This window comes from Cornus florida, unplaced genomic scaffold (genome assembly GCF_030987335.1).
Source record: "Cornus florida cultivar Cherokee Brave unplaced genomic scaffold, ASM3098733v1 CherokeeBrave_3.0.0_Hap2_Chr08, whole genome shotgun sequence".
Taxonomy (NCBI): Eukaryota; Viridiplantae; Streptophyta; class Magnoliopsida; order Cornales; family Cornaceae; genus Cornus; species Cornus florida.
In genome coordinates, this window is record NW_026775578.1 from 57,003,379 (window position 1) to 57,022,477 (window position 19,099).

A 19,099-nucleotide genomic window follows, 5' to 3' on the forward strand; every position below is an offset into this window, starting at 1 on the left:
GTTTTTTGAGTGATGAACTTAATACACTTAAAAAAACTAATTTTATAATTAATAAATATAATAGTAATACACTACTAATACAGTACAGTATTGTTTTTTTCACTCCCATTTAGTAAAAAATATATATATATTTTTAGAAGTTATATCTAATCACAACCTTTCTAGGTTACGATTTGAAAAAGGTAAATAAACTAAAATGATTTGAAATGAGAACCATGTTTTGTGTTTTGAATAGACAGTAATTAAAAATAAGGATAGAGTTTAGTGTTGAGTAAACTAAAAAAATTCTTTCGTTTATATTAAATCTTTTAATCAAATAAAAGCTAGGATTAGACTCTAGATCAGATTTTGATCTGAATATCATAGGAGTCTAGAGCATTCATTTCGATAACAGTAAGCAATATGAAGTGGATAATTCGCTAATAAACAAATTAGATATAAATTATGGTCAATCTGAAAATAATTCGATTTAATATAATATTTTTTATAATTAAAAATGAAATACCAATTTTTTTATTTTTTTTTTAACATTAAAAATTTTTAACCAATTTTTTTATTTTTTTTTAACATTAAAAATTTATAACGAAAATCATTATTTAACAAATCAGATATTAGATCAGATATCCAATTGATAACAAAGCCAATATAGATTCACTTAAGTTATAAATAATCTATTAGATTATTATTCTTTGTCGGATTTGGATCGTAGCAAGCCTAATCTAGTTCAAATCATATGATTTGTAGTCTAGATAGGATCTACTTAAAATTCAAATATCGTAAACAAGTGAGGGTTATATCCTATATGATATGATTTGGATCCTCTAAGTTAAATATTTTTTAACTTAAATTCGCTACCGATTGACACTGTGACATTTAAAATCTATTTACTATTTGTGTTAAATCACGTCAACTAATTTAAAAATTTTTTAAAAATTGCACCATTTTGAGATAAGAAAAATTTACCAAAGTTGCCCAGGGGACTTGACCGAGTTGATAAGGTAACGACCTAGGAACGCTCATATCTCGAGTTCGAACTCGTCCATCGTCATTATAACCCTCGACTGAGATTGTTACTGAGGTGTGGAGCCGACGACAACATCCCCGGTTTGTAGCTTGGGGTGGGTCCTGAAGGGCCCTACCCAGGTGAGTTCCGGTGCCAGCAAAAAAATAAATAAATAAATTTTATCAAAATTTAAAAACTGCATCATTTTAAATTAAGGAAAATTTATCATACTTAACGTTGTTATCTCTCCCTCATCTTTTTCAAAAAAAAATTCTCCCTTTCCCTCCTCTTTATTCTTATCTTAAAGTTCTCTCTCATCTTTTCTACGCTTTTGATCGTATGTTCCTAACTTCATCAATATCCTGCTTATATATATATTTCTAACCATTACTATTGCCAGTAAAAATTGCATGTTTTGCAATCCCAATCGTGAGAACGAGTAACAAGAAAGGGAGGGAGGATATTTTTTTTGCAAAAGACGAGGGAGGGAGGATTTTTTTTTTTTTTTTTTTTTTTTTGCAAAAGATGAGAGAGAGATAACGGCATTAAATGTGGTTAGAGAATGGTGAATTTTTCTTAATTTTTTAAATTAGTTAACCAGTAGTAGATTAATTTTTAAATGTCACGTATTAATTTGTAGTGAATTCAATTTACGATAACTTAAAGAATATTTAACTTAGAGGATACAAAATATATATAAAATTGAGTAATTCAACCAAACATGTCATGGTATCTTATTCTTGAATGGAATTGATTTATATAAACACGACATGTGTGTATTGGTAGTGTACTATAGTGTTAGTAGTTTTTTTTGTTTTTTTTTTATTTTCGCTTAAAGACATATCAAAATATTTTATATGACATAGTATTATTGGAAACTTTTAAAGAAAATTGGAAAAGAGTCAACATTGAAAATATAAAGATCATGCTTCAAAACGAAAGATAATCTACAGCGACATTTTCCATTCTTAAAGTGGTGAAACAAAAGGATAGCCCCTGGACACATCACGAATCGGATTGGTTCGATTTGAAAGTAAAATTGAATTCAATCTTGTCCCCATGAATTGGTAAAATTTTAAATTGAACCGATTTGTGGAGATCTTCAATCCGAACTGAATTGAATCCGAACCAAATCGATCAGTGAAATAAGGATTGGTTCGGTTTTCATGGATTGAACTTTTCAAACAGCCTAATATAATTACACTTTATAACACATTAGAATGTCAAATTAGTAATTAAAAAAGTGTAACTAACTTTTTAACATATATCATCACAAACTTAAATTACTTAACAACAAAATAAAGTTGTAAATCATGCAAAAATGAAAATAATAATACAGTACCAAATATAAATTATCCAAATAGAACAAAACAAAACACTTAAATAGTAGCTCATTAGCATAAAATATATATATATATATATATATATATTAAATAATGAATTAAAAAAATAGAAATAAGTAAGTATATATAGAACTATATATATAATATTAATATATAATTAAGGTAAGAGATCGGATTGGATCGATTTTTTCAGTGTTAAATCCGTTAATCGAACCGCGAATAGCGGATAACTATTTTTCTAAACCATCACCGAATCATGAGATTTGAAAACTAAACCAAACTACACAGATCAAATTGATTCGGACCGAATTGATGAATTATTTGCTCCCCCCTATATAGTGAGGTGTTTTGTTTTGTTTTTATATTTTTCTTCTTTTTTTGGCAAAAGGATAGCTGAGATGATAGAAATAATTAAGTAAAAATGGAGCAATTTGGACAAAATGGAGACGGCATTTTCTGCAATTGATCAGTAGACTATTTTGTATCGTTCAAAGTGTTGAGCCTTTAAAAAAAAAAAAAAAAAAAAAAAAAGAATCGGACGAATTCATCCCGTGAAAATGAGGATGTTAAGGTATATGACGAGGATGTTAAGGTATATGATAAAAGGGGACGAGAAGAGATAAAATTACTATTAGAAATGTTGAGAAAAAAAATATGGAGCAACACCTTTTAGTGGAGGTATTCAAAGAAAATCTATTGATTATCCGATCAGAAGAGGGAAATCAATTTACATATAAAGTAAGAAACAAAAGAGCTATAGAAATTAACATGCCATAAAATCATTAAAAATAAATTTTAAAAAATTAAATATTAGTATAGAAGAGATAATTTGTAACAGGAGTGCACAAGGGTCGGAATCAAATCGTTCCTAGTGATTTTATAAAAATTAAAATCGAACCGTGAAATCAATGAAACTGTGTGAAAACGATTTGATACGGTTCGGTTCCACGGTTTTAGTTATTTTTATAATTCAATCTAATATATATATATATATATATATATATATATATTAAGTTTTAAAATGTATAGTATATATAATATAATTTTTAATTATATATTAAGATATATAGTTGAGTGGTTAAAAGTTTAATCTTATTATTCTATTATTTATATAATAATAAAATATATAAATGATATATATAATTTATAAAACGGTTCTGTTTGTTTTGATTTTGTGGAGCTTCAAATCGTAACCAAACAGTTTATAAACGATTATATATTTTTGGAATCAAATCGAACCGTGGAAAAATCAAACCAAACCTACTAATACAGTTTGGTCTAATTTGATTTAGTTCAATCGATTTTTTGTACCCTCCTAGTTTGTAGTATAAAATAATAAAAAAATAACAATTTATGTGATTACCTCTCATATGAAATTAAGACGAGAATAATGATAAGGATGTATTTATATAATATAAATATATAAATTAATGATATAGTATATGAGAGTTAGTAGTGTTTTTTTTTTCTCTCTCTCTCTCTTAGATGGTTCCTGCAAGTTGTTGTTAGCCGCCTCCGTAACTGGGAATAGCTTTAACCGAGGGACCCATTTTTGGTCTAGGGATTATTTAATTAGAGCTGCCAAACTTATTTCATTGAAAGAAGTTAAAGGCTGCAGTTTATGATTGCTGCTAATACTGAATTTATTTAATTTGTGATAATAATGCTGCATTTTAGTTCTTGATTGGTACGTTTTGGAAATAGTTTTTTTAGTTCTTATAAAATGGAATACAATTTCCTATATTTTGATGCTTCAAGAGGGCATTTGACTCGTTCATTTAACTCCATTTCAATCCCAAAAAAAAAAAAAAATTGTACAATAAAAATAATTATGGATTTTTTTAAACCACTTACAGGTCAAAATTTTGTTAGGCCTAGTTTGGTATGAAATAGAATGTGAATGGAATGAAGTTGGAAATAGAATGAGAATGTAAAAAGAATGGAATAGTTGTTTTTATTCTATTGTTTGGTTGCATATATGAAATGATACTCATCCTAATAAGTGGTGTGGTGGTTGCAAATATGAAATAATAATCATTATTATATGTGGTAATGGTGGTGGTGATGGTGGAAGCAGTGAAAGATAATGGTGACGGCAGAAGGCGGTGGCGATGTAAGACAGTGGCGACGGCGGAGGAAGAATTGGAGGTGGTGGTGATGGAAGGCGGTAGCAGCAGAAGGCGGTGATTGTGGTGAAAGGCAGTAGCTAAGTATTTCATTCTAAGAAAATGGTTAGAATAGAATGACCATTCTATTCTATTTCATTCCATTCCTACCTACCAAAATATAGATATAGAGTTTTGAATATTTATTTTCATGGAAGCATGTATGCCCTACCAACAAGGATATAGATATAGAGTTTTGAATATTTATTTTCATGGAAGCATGTATGCCCTACCAACAAGGGGTCTTTCGACTCTTTCCTGCGAATAATTATGCTTCTTGTGAAGTGTACCAATCAGGGAACCTTGGCTGGCTGCGTTTTTAATTAAGATGAGTCATGATATAACAATATAGGATAATCTTACATATCATATTCACGTGGAATTTGAAGTCGTGTAAAATATAATTTTCCTCAATACAATTGACTAAGGTCTTATATTTAGAAAAGAAAAAGAAAAAACTTCTCAGGAATGAACATTAAAAAGATGACATCAGGTGAACTCTATGTAAATATATTCATTGGTCATTTTCATTATGTTGTTTAATCAGCTTAAATTTTTGACTTGAAGGACATTGCTCTACATTGAAAACCATAATAACTACTATCAAAATTTTGGCTAGAGTGTTGTGTTCTTAACCACCCTAAAGAGAGCCTGAAGGTTAAAACTCCAAATAGGGGTGTGTGTGAGTAAAAAAAAAAACTCAATTGCTTCTCCACTTCTTGTTTCTCTACAATTTTTCACTCTTGTCCATTCAAACTTTTAACTTGCCAATATATAAAGAAAATGATTTAGAATTCAAAAGTTAATGAGAGTTACCGTCCTTGTGATGTCAATAATACTTCTGACATCATGACATTAGTTCCTAATCACACAAAATTAGTCGAATTTATCTGATCGTCGGACTTTTTATCCTTACTCATATATAAAATAGTATTAAAAAGAGTGTCAACTCCATCAAATTAATCAGAGGTCCTCTAACAAGCATAGGGCACCAGTTATATATTAACAAGCAGAAGACAAAATGATCATTCCCTTTGCATGCTAACAATGGGAAAACCAGTCCTACTCTGAAGGTCTATTTCTTTAATAATAATATGTTAGGTAGTAGTCACTGTGTTTGCTGCACATGTAGCTGCCTGAGTTCTCTTATAGACAATGTTTTTCTTAAACTAAAATGTCAACAAAGACAAACATTAAAGTGTGTGTGTGTGTGTGTGTGTGTGTGTGTGTGTGTGTGAAGGGGGGCTGGATATGGACTAGTAGAAAAGAAACTGTAGGGTACCCAACTTAGACCCACCACTACAATTGGCCTCCATATCATTTTCTTGGCAGTTTGGTACTGATACATCTCCCATTTCATGCTTTTTATTTTTACTAATTTTAGGCCTCCAATGTGACATTTCATGTGTGGGACTATAATGTGTTTTACATGCATGTGTCTTTTTGCTCACATATACCGAACGTGAAACTAATGCCTTAAGCCAGGCATATCCTACTAAAAAGTTCACAAACTATTCTCTTATCAGAACCAGAAATGCCATAATCACATAATGCTTTCACATTCACCTCTCAAATTCTCAACAGAACCAAAGTCATCTTGTCTATTCTTGACTTTAAACCAGGCATGCTCATACATGTATATGCTCAAATTCTTTCGATTTAGCATATAAGGGCAAATTACATTGACCTCCCTGAGGGTCGGGCAAATTACACACAGGTAGACCATTTAACGTTTATTACTTTGACAACATCTAAGATGCGGTGTAGATGCTGAACGACACCCCTGTTAACCAAATTTTATAAAAGGACAATTTTGCCCTTCCCTTGTACAAAATGCAACATAATATAGGGCTAAGATCATAAAAACCCCCCTCTTATTTCCAAAAACTATCAACTAACCCCTTGAACTAAAGAAATTATCATATTATCCCTTAATGTTTTAAAAAGTCTATCATATCACCCCCTCCCCGTTAGTTTTCCGTCTAAAACTAACGAAATCATATCACGTGACAATCACATGTAACAGTTGCATTATTTTGCTGACCAAAATAACCTTGTAATTCGTAATGACAAAATTGCCCTTCTCACACTATAATTTTAGTTTAATAAAATGTTAATATACTATCAGGGGCATTATTGTCATTTCGCAACAACTTAATGGTTCCGTCACAAAAAGGGATCAATGTGATAGTTTTTGCTAGTTCAGGAGGTTGTTTAATAATTGAGGGGAGTATACGTCGATTTTGGAAACAAGAGGGGGGTTTTACGATTTTAGCCCTATAATATATTTATTATAATATAAGGGTATTATTGACCTTTCACAATCAAAGTCACTTTTTGGCCACCCGCGAACAAGTTTAGGGGATGTCAAAATAATAAACGTTGAATGATCTACTAGTGTGTAATTTGCCCAAACCTCAACGGAGGTCAATATAATTAAAAAATGAACTTATGCCATGGGAAAGCATTTAGCTAGATTCTGCTGCTAATCATACTTGATGAATGTTTAAATAACTACTCACCTATTGATAAAATCTGTAAGGGAGGACATAAACATATTAGACATAATAAAACATGCATGTAGTGGAAAATTTCAAGCACAAATTTTTTATTTATTTTTTTACCCTGGCAAAAAGAAAACAGCCATACGATATCTACACAACACATCCATAAAGGACAGTACATATGCAACAAAGGCAAGCCATAAAAAGGCAAACAAATCCTGAAGCAAAAATAAGAAAAATGAAGACCAGACTCCAGATTTGTTGAGAAAAACAACGGAAACCAAGTGAGACGAGTAGCAATGGGAGTGACACAAAGATTAGGCCATTATCAAGGCAACAACTCTAAAGCAATATCCACAAGGTGCCTCCGAAAGGTGGAAAAACCACCCAAACCCCGCACAAGTTGGGGACCACAAAAACCGATATAGATCTGAGATCTAGCTGGAGACAACAAAAAACCGACATAGATCTGAGATCTAGCAGGAGAAAGAACAACAGATCCACCAGTCTAGCCGGAAACAAGCCAAATAGAAACAGATTTAGCAAAACAAAAGCAAAAACGGCGTGAAAACCACCCATAGAGCGTACTTATCATTACACGCCGATTTTATTTAGCCTGTGGGAGGCAAGAAACATCACCTCCCCACTCCCATGGAAGGGAGCAGGTAGAAAATCAGATGGGGAAGACAAAGTGGGAGGCGGCTAAAAGGGTGGGTCGGTGCAGGTTTCTAGAGAGAGAAAGGCGTAGAGAGAGAGAGAGAATGTAGAAGATTTCAAACACTTGAAAGTCCCTATCTGTATTGTTATTATGTGATAGTGCCCAGTAACAGATTTGGAGTCAATCTTGACACTTTCCAATTTCAGAAAAGTTGGGCAAAATGCGACCATTTCAAATCGTGTCTTCCTATTTTATTATTCCAACTTCAATTATTTTTGACAATTTGAAGAAATAAGACAAGATCAGGCACTAAAGAATTGTTTGATCATCCCTTGTGGTACTAAATGGATATTTCTTATGTGGGACTAGCTCGATATTTATTGACTATCCCTTGACAAATCCCATGCCAAGAGAAACATAGAAGTCTGCTAAAAATCTTTCATCATGTGAGGTCAAACAAATGAGGCAACGTGTTGATCAATGCAAAGCTTGAGAGTAGTTCAACTTTGTTCATTGAACTAATAAGAGGTCAATGCTACTATTAAAATCTTGGGAGAGGTGGTTGGTTCTCTTAATTTTCTCATTTTCATTCAAGACTAACAGCAACATTGTTCAACCTCATCAAAGGGCCTCTAACCCAATGGTATAACCTTCCTGTCTTCAAAGAGGAAGGGAGGGGTTCGAGCTCCAGTGTGAGCATAGTGTGTGTGAGTACTTACCTGATTTAAAAATAAAAGATAAAAATAAAATTGTTCAATATTTGAAAACCTGAAATTGTGACCTAAACATGCAAATGAAAGAGGTAACAACATCATCATTAGTAATAGGGTAAATTATACTGATCTCCCATGAGGTTTGGGTTTAATTACCTTCAGATATGACAAATTTTTGACATCCTAGAGTTAGAAACCTAACCACCCTAAACGTTTTGCATGTCATTTTACCATTTTACCCACTCTCAGCCTTCTCTACCTTCTCTTTCCCTAATATTTTTCATACTCCACTTCTCTTTTTAAGCTGTTCCCTCCATCTTGCTGCCGCCAACCCCGGAATCAAGCACCACAACAAGAGGAGTTACAATGACCTTCAAACCACCACACAGAGATCAAACCACCATGACCTTCCAACACTCAACCATGGATTCCTCTCTGCAAATCTATTCAAGACAATAACTGATTCATCACCAATAACAACCCACCCCAAATCAAAGGGCAAGACAAAAAGATAATGTTTCTTGCCGCCGCACACCTCTCTAATGGAAGTGACTTGTAGGAGATTCTTGGAACTGGTAGTACCAGTGGCTCTTTTGTCCCAATCTCGGCATTTGCCATGTTCATTCTCAGTACATGGACTAATTTAGGCCTCAATTCATTTTCATTTTGATCTGGATTTTGCTTCTATCTCTTCGAGGAAGTGGAGGAAATGATTAGTAAATGAAAATAAAAATAAAATTTGAATTTTGTTTAATTTTGTTTTAAGTTAGAGGAATTTGAAAATTTGGGCAAATGATGATGAGGAAGAGATTGGTGGTTGTGCAGGGCATAAAGCTGTGTGTTGCAAAGAATACATTTTAGAAGAGAGAAAAAAAAAAAAAGTAAATATAGAAAGAAAAATGAGAGAGAAAAAGAGAGAGACTGAGAAGAAGAAGAGAGTGGTAATGGTGACGGTGGTATGATGAATTGGGTTAACTGAGAAAAAGAGAAGAAAGGAGGAAAAAAGAGAGCAGAAAACAAAGGTAGTGGTGGTGGACATGGCCGCGATGGCAGTATGGTAGGTTATCGCTTAAAGAGGAGGAGAAAAAAGGAGGGGAAAAAAATAAGAGCATGTCTGGGATTTCAGAAATAATTCTTAACCGGACTAACAGTCAATCAACGACAGAGGATGCCAGGATAATGTCATACAAACTTCAAGGGAGGTTACCACAATTTTTTCAAAACTTCAGACTGATGATGATTACCCAAAACCTCATGGGAGATCAGGGAAAATTAACCCATTACACCTATTATTGTTATTGTTGTTGTTTTCAACTGCATATTTAAAACCTGAGCAGACTTCTCAAAAGTCAGCTTCAAGGGAGTAACTTCTGAATAGGGTTTCACATTTGGCAAGAGGATGAGCTATGGCGATGAGTTACATTAGAAATTGGGTATGATTGGACCCTAACAAGGCTTTTACTGTAGTTAATTCTGTTCGAGAGTGCTTTCAAATATTCTTCACATCCCTCCAAGAAATTTTTTGTCCTGCGCAATCTTTTCTGTCCTTTAGGAACTCGTTAAAGAGCTTAGCATGGAGCAGCTTCAGAGTTCAGCCACCACCAATAAGCTAACTCGTTCATAAATCAGTTGACTGTTTCTACAGAGAAGACGGAGCATCCTTCATTGTCTTAGTATTACAGCACATTGGAGCTGCTAGTTCTTATTGAAACTTCTCATCTATCTATCTTTTTTTTTTTTTTTTTTTTTTTGTTGGTTTATTCACTCTCTTATTTGGATCAAAAGAAAGAAAACTTACTTTACTTTCTCTTACAATCAACTACAACCTAATTTTATCCACGGATACCACACCCATTGGCCATACCCATCTGTCTTTCAGTCAACCAAGTAAATCAAATTTACTGGATACTGAAAATTTAATGAAAGATAAAGAATTAATTTGTTAGTGGTTTAAGAATATTTATATAGCATTCGAGCTATAAATTTTATTGTAATTGTTGTAGCCTATCTCTCCAACTGTAGCATGCTTAAGAAACTAACTGAATAATCCACGAAAACCAAGCCAGTTTAAGGAGTAGGAAAAAAACTAGGCAACTGATCTATCATTGCACAACTAATTCTTGTTCTATTCAATTATTTCAAGTAGCATTTAGTGGCAAATACAAATTCTTCTATATAATATGGAAACAAATAAACAAACTACATAATTCATACCTACTTTCTTCAGAACCCAGGAGTGTTGAAACATATTGGTGTCATGAATCTCTTTATGTGCAAAAATTTTTACAGGAAGAATCTTCAGAGAACGGAGGTCTCATCACTTTATGAGCGTCAAGCCGATGGCAGTGACTATCAAAGTAGAGGGAACTCCGAATTTGAGGTGGATCCAGAAAGATAAAGTGTACTCAAGATGTTGAGCACGGCGAGCTTGCTCACACACTATCAAGTTGGCAGCCGATCCCAATAATGAGAGGTTTCCAGCTACAGTGCTAACCCAAGCTAATATGAGCCAGGCTTTCTTCTCGTTGGCTGGAGATATTGCGGCTGCTGATGCAGCCACCCGTCCTCCAAGCAATAAAACTGAGAAAATATAACATGTTACAATATAGGCGACAAAAAATCCTTTCATATACAAGATCTAAAAAATGGTATCTAACAACAAAAAAAAAAATTACAGTAACCACTCTATTATAAATATGCTTTTACAAACATTAAAATCTTTTATAAAGATGTCAAACTAGATGATAGAATATTATAAAGAAGAAAGCTTATCCTAGCTCTTATAAACATAATAACGGCAAACCACAGGTAGTGCATACACCTATATAACCAAATAAATATACAAAGAGTAGGACAAAACATATTACATACACGTTCATATGCAAAATCTTGAAAAAGAGTAGGACATGGCAACAAAGAATACCTCTTCATATACAAAACTATACCATATGCAACTAGATAACTTAATATGAGCAAGTTTATTATTCAATGACTTCCATTAAATTTTTAACTCGTGTTTGTATGTCAATGACCTTTCCAATTGCATTGACAAAGAGAGAGCATGTAGAAAACATACACGTGTATGTTGTATGCGATTGTGTATAAGCAAATACATAATTATGATCACTTATAAATATTCAATTTATTTTTCCTTATAAATTATACTTGGTTCCATACTAAAGAAAGTTACACCCAACGTCTGAGATTCATTTATCATATATGGAGTGTATGCAAAAAGTGTGAGCCATGACAATGAAATTTTATTTTTAATTTATGTAAATGTCCAAAATATGTTGTGCACTTGTCAGTAGTTTTTGAGAAGTTTTAGTTTAGATGTTTTTGACATCGACGTTGGCACTCATTAGAAGTGCCTAGGGCTGCAAATGAAGAATGGCTCGGGCTCTGCTCCGTTTAAATCTTGGCTCGAGCTTGTTCATCAACACATGTCAGCTTGTGGGGTAAAACCTGTCGGCACCGCATAGCACATGACAACTTCTGAGCACTTGACCTATCTTTTCAATTGACTTTTTCAAGATTTATATGTCGTCTGGTGTTGTTTTGGGTGTAGGTGGTAAAACCACCACATCCCAGAGGGAGTTGATAAGTATATAATACTCAAATGTCACCCCATTCAAGCCCTCAAAGAAGAGTTGAAGACTATCACAACTGTAATCAGAAAACAGACTTTATAAAGATTATATACATGTCAATGCTGAAATAGGTCCTAAAGTGTTTGAATTGCTTCCAAGTACTTAATGAAACCAACAAGAGTTACTATCCAATCTCATCAAAAGTTAAAGTTAGATATATTAATACTAGTAGATACCTACAAAAAATGATGTAACATACCAGTAGGAACATTTGAAGCCACATTTGAGAGGACAAGTATGACAGCAGCAAGAACTGCTATCCCGCCAACGTGATCAATATGTGCATAAGGCTCCACGAATTCCCATAGGGTGCTTGGAATTCCTGTTTTATTAAAACCATCGACTGTGATGAACATTCCGCAAAAGAATATCAAAAGTGAATAAGATACCTGGATGAAGAAGAAAAATGAAATTAACAGTCTGAAGTTTGGCCAACAAGCAAACAGAGTTCTTAAAGTTTCTATATCACTTAGCTGAATAACATAAACCTCCGTCAAAACCAAAAATAAGAATTAAGAACTCATTGGTTTTACCTTTTCTAAGCTTGGTCGAGCATCCTTAAAATCAAGAACCACAAGAGCAAGTGCAGCAGTGATTGCAGTCCATGACATATTTAGACCCATAAGCAAAGAAATAAGCATTCCAATAGTAACAAGGTAAACACAACTCTTCCATAGCATCCTTTTCCATCTCGTGGTCAAACCATCCTTTTCTTCCAGAGAATGCACGGAGTTTGCATGTGTCAATCCATTCATAGGTGACATCATTCTTGATGGAAAATTTTCCTCCCTTCTTTGAGTAAGTCCATCATTTGTCAACTCTTTTGATGCAGTCGAATTATTCGCGGACTCAGACCCCCCACTAGGGGACCTGTAGATTTCATTCTCACTTTGAGTTCTCCGATTCCTTATAGTCTCACCATGACCCATGTTCCCATTGACATTGGGAGAGTTGTGGATATTCGTGGTTTCCAATGTAGAGCTCCATTCTTGCGAATTCAAGGATGTAATATGTGACATAGTCGCTGGTGAAAAGCGGTGGGAAACCACATCTTCCTCCGCCACCACTTCAGTAGATGCGTCTTCTTCATCCTTCTGAACAGATAACACCTTCCAATACATGCATAGAAGAATCAAAGCATTCACACAAACTCCCACAAGCATCGCAGGGAGTATTCCAATCAAGAAATTACCGAAAGAAATTTTACTCATAACAGCTATGACCAGGTTCTGGGGGTTCCCAATAGGAGTTGCCGAAGACCCAATATTCGCACTTGAGGCAAGGGCTAGTAGGAAAGGATGAGGTGGAAGATTCTGCTGTCTCACAATTTTTAACACAAACTCCGTCAAAACTACACAAGAGGTATCATTGGTGAAAAGGGAACTGGAAATGGCAGAAATGAGGCAGATTCGACAGAGTAAGTCCTTAGATCCCTTGCTCTTCCACAATAGTAATTGACCCAAGTATTTAAACATGTCTGCTCTTTCTAGATAGACACTAACAACCATTGTCCCGAAGAGAAGACCGAGGATTGGAAGATCAATAGCAGCATATGCTTGATCTGGAGTTATGACTTGGAAAATGACCATGAGCATTGCCCCTAGAAGGGACCCTGCAGTCCTCCCAATTGGCAGGAAAGGGACAGCTGGGAAAACCGCCAACATCCAGAAAATGGCAAAGGCAATTGATCCAAGAACCACTTTCACAGTAGCAGCCATGGCCATCTTTTCAAACCTAGTAAGCCTCAAACTTCTACTTGTATATCTTAACCTTCAAGTTTTCAAAAAATACATCATCAGAACTCCATAGCCAGTCCAGTTCAGTTTTTCACAAAATAAATTAAACATCTTGAGATACAAAACAACCCAATATCAAAATCCATAAAAAGATTCAAGCTTTGAGACTATTACATATTCAAGGCAATATTATGTAATTTAAGTTTTCCATAAGAAATTAAACCGAAGAACAGCTACCAAACATATGGAGTGCAGTACAGAACAAACACTAAAATAAAATAAATAAATAAATAAATAAAACCATAATGCAAAAAACCATGAAACTACTAAATCATGAGTCAGACCAACATTCAGAATCAAGAAAAGATTCTCCATTTTCCTTTTTCTTTCAAAAAAAAAAAAAATTAGTGAGAACAAAATTACAATGGAATACAATTTGAACAATTTTTTTTTTTTTTTTTTTGCAATCAATGCCATACCCATTAATTAACACAACAGAACTAAAATAACAGAATGAATATGATTTAACACACACCCATTAATTAACACACCAGATAACTAAAATAACAGAATGAATGTGATTCAACACAGACCTCTAAACTACTTCATTGGCCTTCTCAATGAACTTCCAAGCCAAATGCCAAACAACCCACAAAGCAAAAGTCCTATTTAATAAATTCTCTCATGTAATCAAAGAAAAACGAAAGCGATAGAACAAAAGAAAGCCGTGATCTTACCTCACCCAGAAGATACTGAGCAGCAAAACACAATCAGTGTGTGAAGATTTGTTAAAATAATGGTCATAATAAATAAATGGGTCGGCTGATAATTCCTCCAAGGTTTGTCAATGGCCATGAATTGGATAGATTTGTGAAATTTTCTAAGTCAAAAATGGGTTAGAAAGCGAAGCAAAAACGACCCATTTGAGGCTTACGTCTGAAACAAAAAATAAAAATAAAAATAAAAATTCTATAGATGGAGTATCACGGGGTGTTTTTCACTGCTTCCAGAACCATATCTGATGGAGTTCAGTATTGAGTTTGGATCATGCGTCCTGGAATCAGTCAAAGTGGAGCTGCCAAAAGTGTATTTTAATATTATAAGATCCTGATTGTAACATATAATAAGATATGGATTTGTCACAGTGGTCAAAAATGTTAAGGTTCTAACACCTCTCTTGTCTCCAGTATGTCTCATTAAAATAATTTTTCCCCTACGTCACAACCAAAAATTAAAAAAGTATGGTCCATATGGACGGTTAAGTCTTTTGAAAATATATTATTATTATTCTTATTTTAAAATAAAAATATTATATAGCAGTAAAATCACATAACCCCTTCAACAATCAAATTGATACAAAAATTCCTACTAAAATTAAATAGGTCCCTCAATTAACAAAACTCATCATTTTACCCCTAAACTCGTAACCGACCCCAACTAACAAAACTTATCATTTTACTTCCAAACTTGTAACCAACCCGTTAATTAGACTGTGAAATAATAAATTTGACCTTCTTATTTAATATTAAATTAAAACTTAAAAATAAACTTTAAAAGAATGATTTTACCCTTTATTATTAACAAGACGATGCCGTTTGTTACCTAGCAGTTTCCTTCTCTCTTTGATTTTACACAGCTTATGAATACGTAGTGGACGTAGAGCTCTCCAATTGTCTGCTTCCCATCCTCTCTTTAGCTGCCAAAAATAGATTAGGGTAAAGAGTTTCAGAAAGAGGGAGGTGGGGGAAGAAGGCTCAGGGTTATTTTTGTAATTTTGAAAAAACATTTATATGTTTTTAATGTAATATTAAATCATAAGGTTAACTTTGTCATTTTACAACCTAATTAATGTATATGGGGTAATGTGATAAGAATTTTTTGGTTCAAGACACTTTAATTTTAATGGGGATTTTTTAACACCAATTTGATAGTACAGGGGGATTTTGTTATTTTACCCCACATTTATATTGAACAAAACTCTAGTTCTACAACTTTTGTAAGAAAACTCGACTAAAAATAAAATATATATATTTTTTCATATAATTGATTTTATTCGGAGTATTTTTTGGCTAACAAATTTTCAATTCTCAGAAACTTCATTTTAGAAAACTAAATCAAAAAGTATTATCCTTAATTTGCATATGGCATTTATAACTGTCATGAAATATAATTAAGCTGTGTTTATACAAAAATGAAAAAGTATTGCCCAATGGGTCTTTTGTTTGTATGGAGTTACTGGAAACAAATATAACTTTGACTTAGGCTCCGTTTATTTGGACGTAAAATATTTTTTATAAAATATTTTTTTTATTTTCTAATATTTGGTTGTCGTAAAATATTTACAAAGAAAAAAAAATATTAAAATTTAACAAAAATAATTTATACATAAATTTTCGGCAAATTATTTTACATACTCCGTCCGATAAACTCGACCTCAACCTCGACGTAGACTTTTGCCTAACACCGACTAAGTAAAAATAAAAAAATATTTTACCTGAAAAAGAAAAATATTTTTTAAAAAAAATATTTTACGTCGAAACAAATAAAAAATATTTTACGTCGAAACAAATGGAGAATGAAAAAATATTAATAACTTAATGTATGTTAATAGAAAAATGAAAAGGCATTGCCCAGTGTGTCTTGTTTATATGGAATTAGGGGAAACAAACATAACTTCGAACAATATTTTTGTGCAAATAGACTTATTGCAATAATCAAATCAAAAGTTTCTTTGATATATTTGGGAGAACCAGCATTTTGAATTTGACCTCAAAAGAATTTTAGTTCAAGCTTCACAGTAGCCTTTCACAACTTTGCAACACTAAAAGTCATATCTAAAAATTCAAGATTTTGACAGTGAATTAGCGAAGTTTATAAATGTTTATCCAAAACAATGTACACAGAACCCTCAACACCATCACTTGGATTGAACCATCAAGACAATTATCTAGATCGAACTCCAAGAGCCTCAAGACACTTGTCTGGATCGAACTCTTTAAAAACTTTTGTCTAAATCGAGCTCTTGAGACCCTCATTTAAATCGAACCCTTAAGAGACCCCTCATTTGGATTGATCCTACAAGCCGTCAAATGCCCTCATCTGGATCGAACCTTCAAGACCTCAAAACCCTCGTTTGAATAGAATCCTCAAAACGTTCAAACTCTTATTTGAATAGAACTCTTGAAAGCAAATAATGAATAGTGTGAGGAAGGAATACCCGTCAAGTCGTTTTGTAGGCAAAAGAAAGATTATCAAAGTTTTATATGGTTGCATTAAATGTGATAGCCTGATGCAACTCCATTTGCCTTCTAAATATCACAAAATCTAGAAAAGTATAGAAAAAAAAATATAGCTCCAATCATATTATTTGATGTCCTTGTCTAATACAATTTCAACTGCCTAAACCGATCCAATCTTAATTATAGTAGTAAATATGAGTGGTCGAATTCAGTGTTGTCCTATTCTCAATTCAATTTTCAACTATATCATTTTCATAGGCCAGGGACCATACTCCATTGTTGCACTCAATATACCTTCTACTTGACGGGTTTATCAGGGGAGCAAGGATCCTCTCCAATATAACACGCGCATGTGCGTGGTATTATATTGGATCTTATTTTTTGTACGTTTTATTTTTTACGAAGGATTGAAATATCGAGAATATGATACTTTTAATCTAAATCACGTAAAGTAGGAGCGAGAGCGTCAAATCTTAAAAAAAATTAAGAGTAGGGGCTCCCAGTGATGGACCCACGAGTTTTTTTTAGGGGGCATCATCGAAGAATAAAAATTAAAAAAATTTGTAGACAAATTTGTAAAAAAAAATTGTGAAGGGAGTCATTTTAAAAAATTGAGTGGGGGTATTTTTGAAATTTTAATTAAAATATTAGGTAATAATGTAAAATAGAAAAAATCCAGTGGGGCTAAACTAGGTCCATGTCTGGGAGCGCCTTAAGAGCTTGTACTTATTCAGCTTAATGCATTATTAATTTAATTTTTTGAATACTGTTTTTATCAACTTTTTAAACATAAAATATTTAAAAAGTAATGAGATATCTAAAAATTATAATTTTTATTAATAAAAATTACAAAACTGTAGTTATAATTCTTATTTTCTGCACTAATTATTCATTTTTAGTCATAATTTGAGCCAAATGGCACTCGCAGAAAGGCAATTCGCAAATTAACCGAAGTAGAGAAATTGAGTTTGTAAATTTTGTGTGAATTCACTCCCAACTCGTCAATTCGCGTACGAAGCATAAAAGTGAGACGCTATGAACAAATCAGTGACTTAGTTCACAACTAATGCAGAATTATTATTTGAAATAAAAAATTTTCATTGTCCAAGATACTACAGAGTGGGTACCCACATATTGAAATTTTTTCCATTTCCTTAGCCAACAAGTGAAACAAATGACTAGTAATAAATCCACGCCTGTCAATTTTCCAACAATAATTTTTTAAATCTGTAAGTATGATGAGAAATGAAAACAGACTTTTTATGTTTTATTTTAATTTGTATAGAGTGACTGCTCAAATATAAATATGTATCCTTGGAGTTTTCTATCCCAACTTTCCACTGTTGTACAAGGAGAATCAAAGTTCTCTGATTACTTGGGTAGCTTATTTTAGCTCATGAGACAAAAATAGTACGTGGACCACATGAATTTTGGACATAAAAAAAATGACAGACTGGCTCCAATTGTATTTTGATTGAAACCGTAATGAGAGAGAGAGCAATATATATATATATATATATATATATATATATATATATATATATTTTGATTGAAACCGTAATGAGAGAGAGAGCAATATATATATATATATTGGAGAGAGAGAGAGAGAGCGAGAGCAATAGTGGCCCTATTCAATAATGACCATTTATTAAAATTAGTTTGATTGCTAGTTTGCCCATTTTGGTTCCCTACTGTTCTGTTGTTCATCTCCAAAGACACAAACTTGGCACAGTTCTCTTACAGAAACCATTCATGTACTGGATTGGAGATCCTACCTACCTTTGCCTTGTATGGTATGTGCACACATGAAAATGGTAGGCCTAGAATACGAAAGGTTTTCCTGTGAAAAATGATAAGAAGTAATCCAACTGTTTTACAGATAGAGCTCAATGCAAGAGGGATATCTGCGAAGAGAAGCCAGAGAGTCATCTTCACAGCCTTTTCTGAGCTGCGGTAGATAACAGCACACAGTCAAACCATCCATCCTAGAAACCGAGTTACAACCAAGGAATCAAAGGGAAAGCGACGGCCAGATTGAGCATGTTGTACCAGTTTCACTCGATGTTCGGCCTCATCATGGAGAGAATA

At 33.2% G+C, this 19,099-nt stretch overlaps 1 protein-coding gene across 2 annotated transcripts; it reads right to left on the bottom strand.

The window, feature by feature from the left end:
- Positions 1-10,461: 10,461 nt before the first annotated feature.
- Positions 10,462-14,853, bottom strand: LOC132271780 (silicon efflux transporter LSI2-like). 2 transcript variants are annotated; one of them, XM_059773254.1, is made up of 4 exons: positions 14,510-14,853; positions 12,570-13,806; positions 12,236-12,425; positions 10,462-10,966 (listed from the first exon to the last, which is right to left on the bottom strand). In XM_059773254.1, the coding sequence occupies exons 2-4, from the start codon at positions 13,758-13,760 to the stop codon at positions 10,704-10,706; spliced, it is 1,644 nt and encodes a 547-aa protein (XP_059629237.1). In that variant the 5' UTR covers positions 13,761-13,806; positions 14,510-14,853; the 3' UTR covers positions 10,462-10,703. The 2 variants fall into 2 exon arrangements, with proteins under 2 accessions (XP_059629237.1, XP_059629238.1); XM_059773255.1 differs by lacking the exon at positions 14,510-14,853 and adding an exon at positions 14,366-14,484.
- Between the last annotated feature and the right edge of the window lie 4,246 nt (positions 14,854-19,099).

Excerpts from the sequence above, each read along its gene's own strand:
- LOC132271780 (XM_059773254.1), bottom strand. The coding sequence starts at position 13,760 with ATGGCCATGGCTGCTACTGTGAAAGTGGTTCTTGGATCAATTGCCTTT. Across the intron at positions 12,426-12,569 it reads CTCGACCAAGCTTAGAAAAG|GTATCTTATTCACTTTTGAT; the intron begins GTAAAACCAATG and ends TTCTTCATCCAG. Across the intron at positions 10,967-12,235 it reads GGCTTCAAATGTTCCTACTG|TTTTATTGCTTGGAGGACGG; the intron begins GTATGTTACATC and ends ATATTTTCTCAG.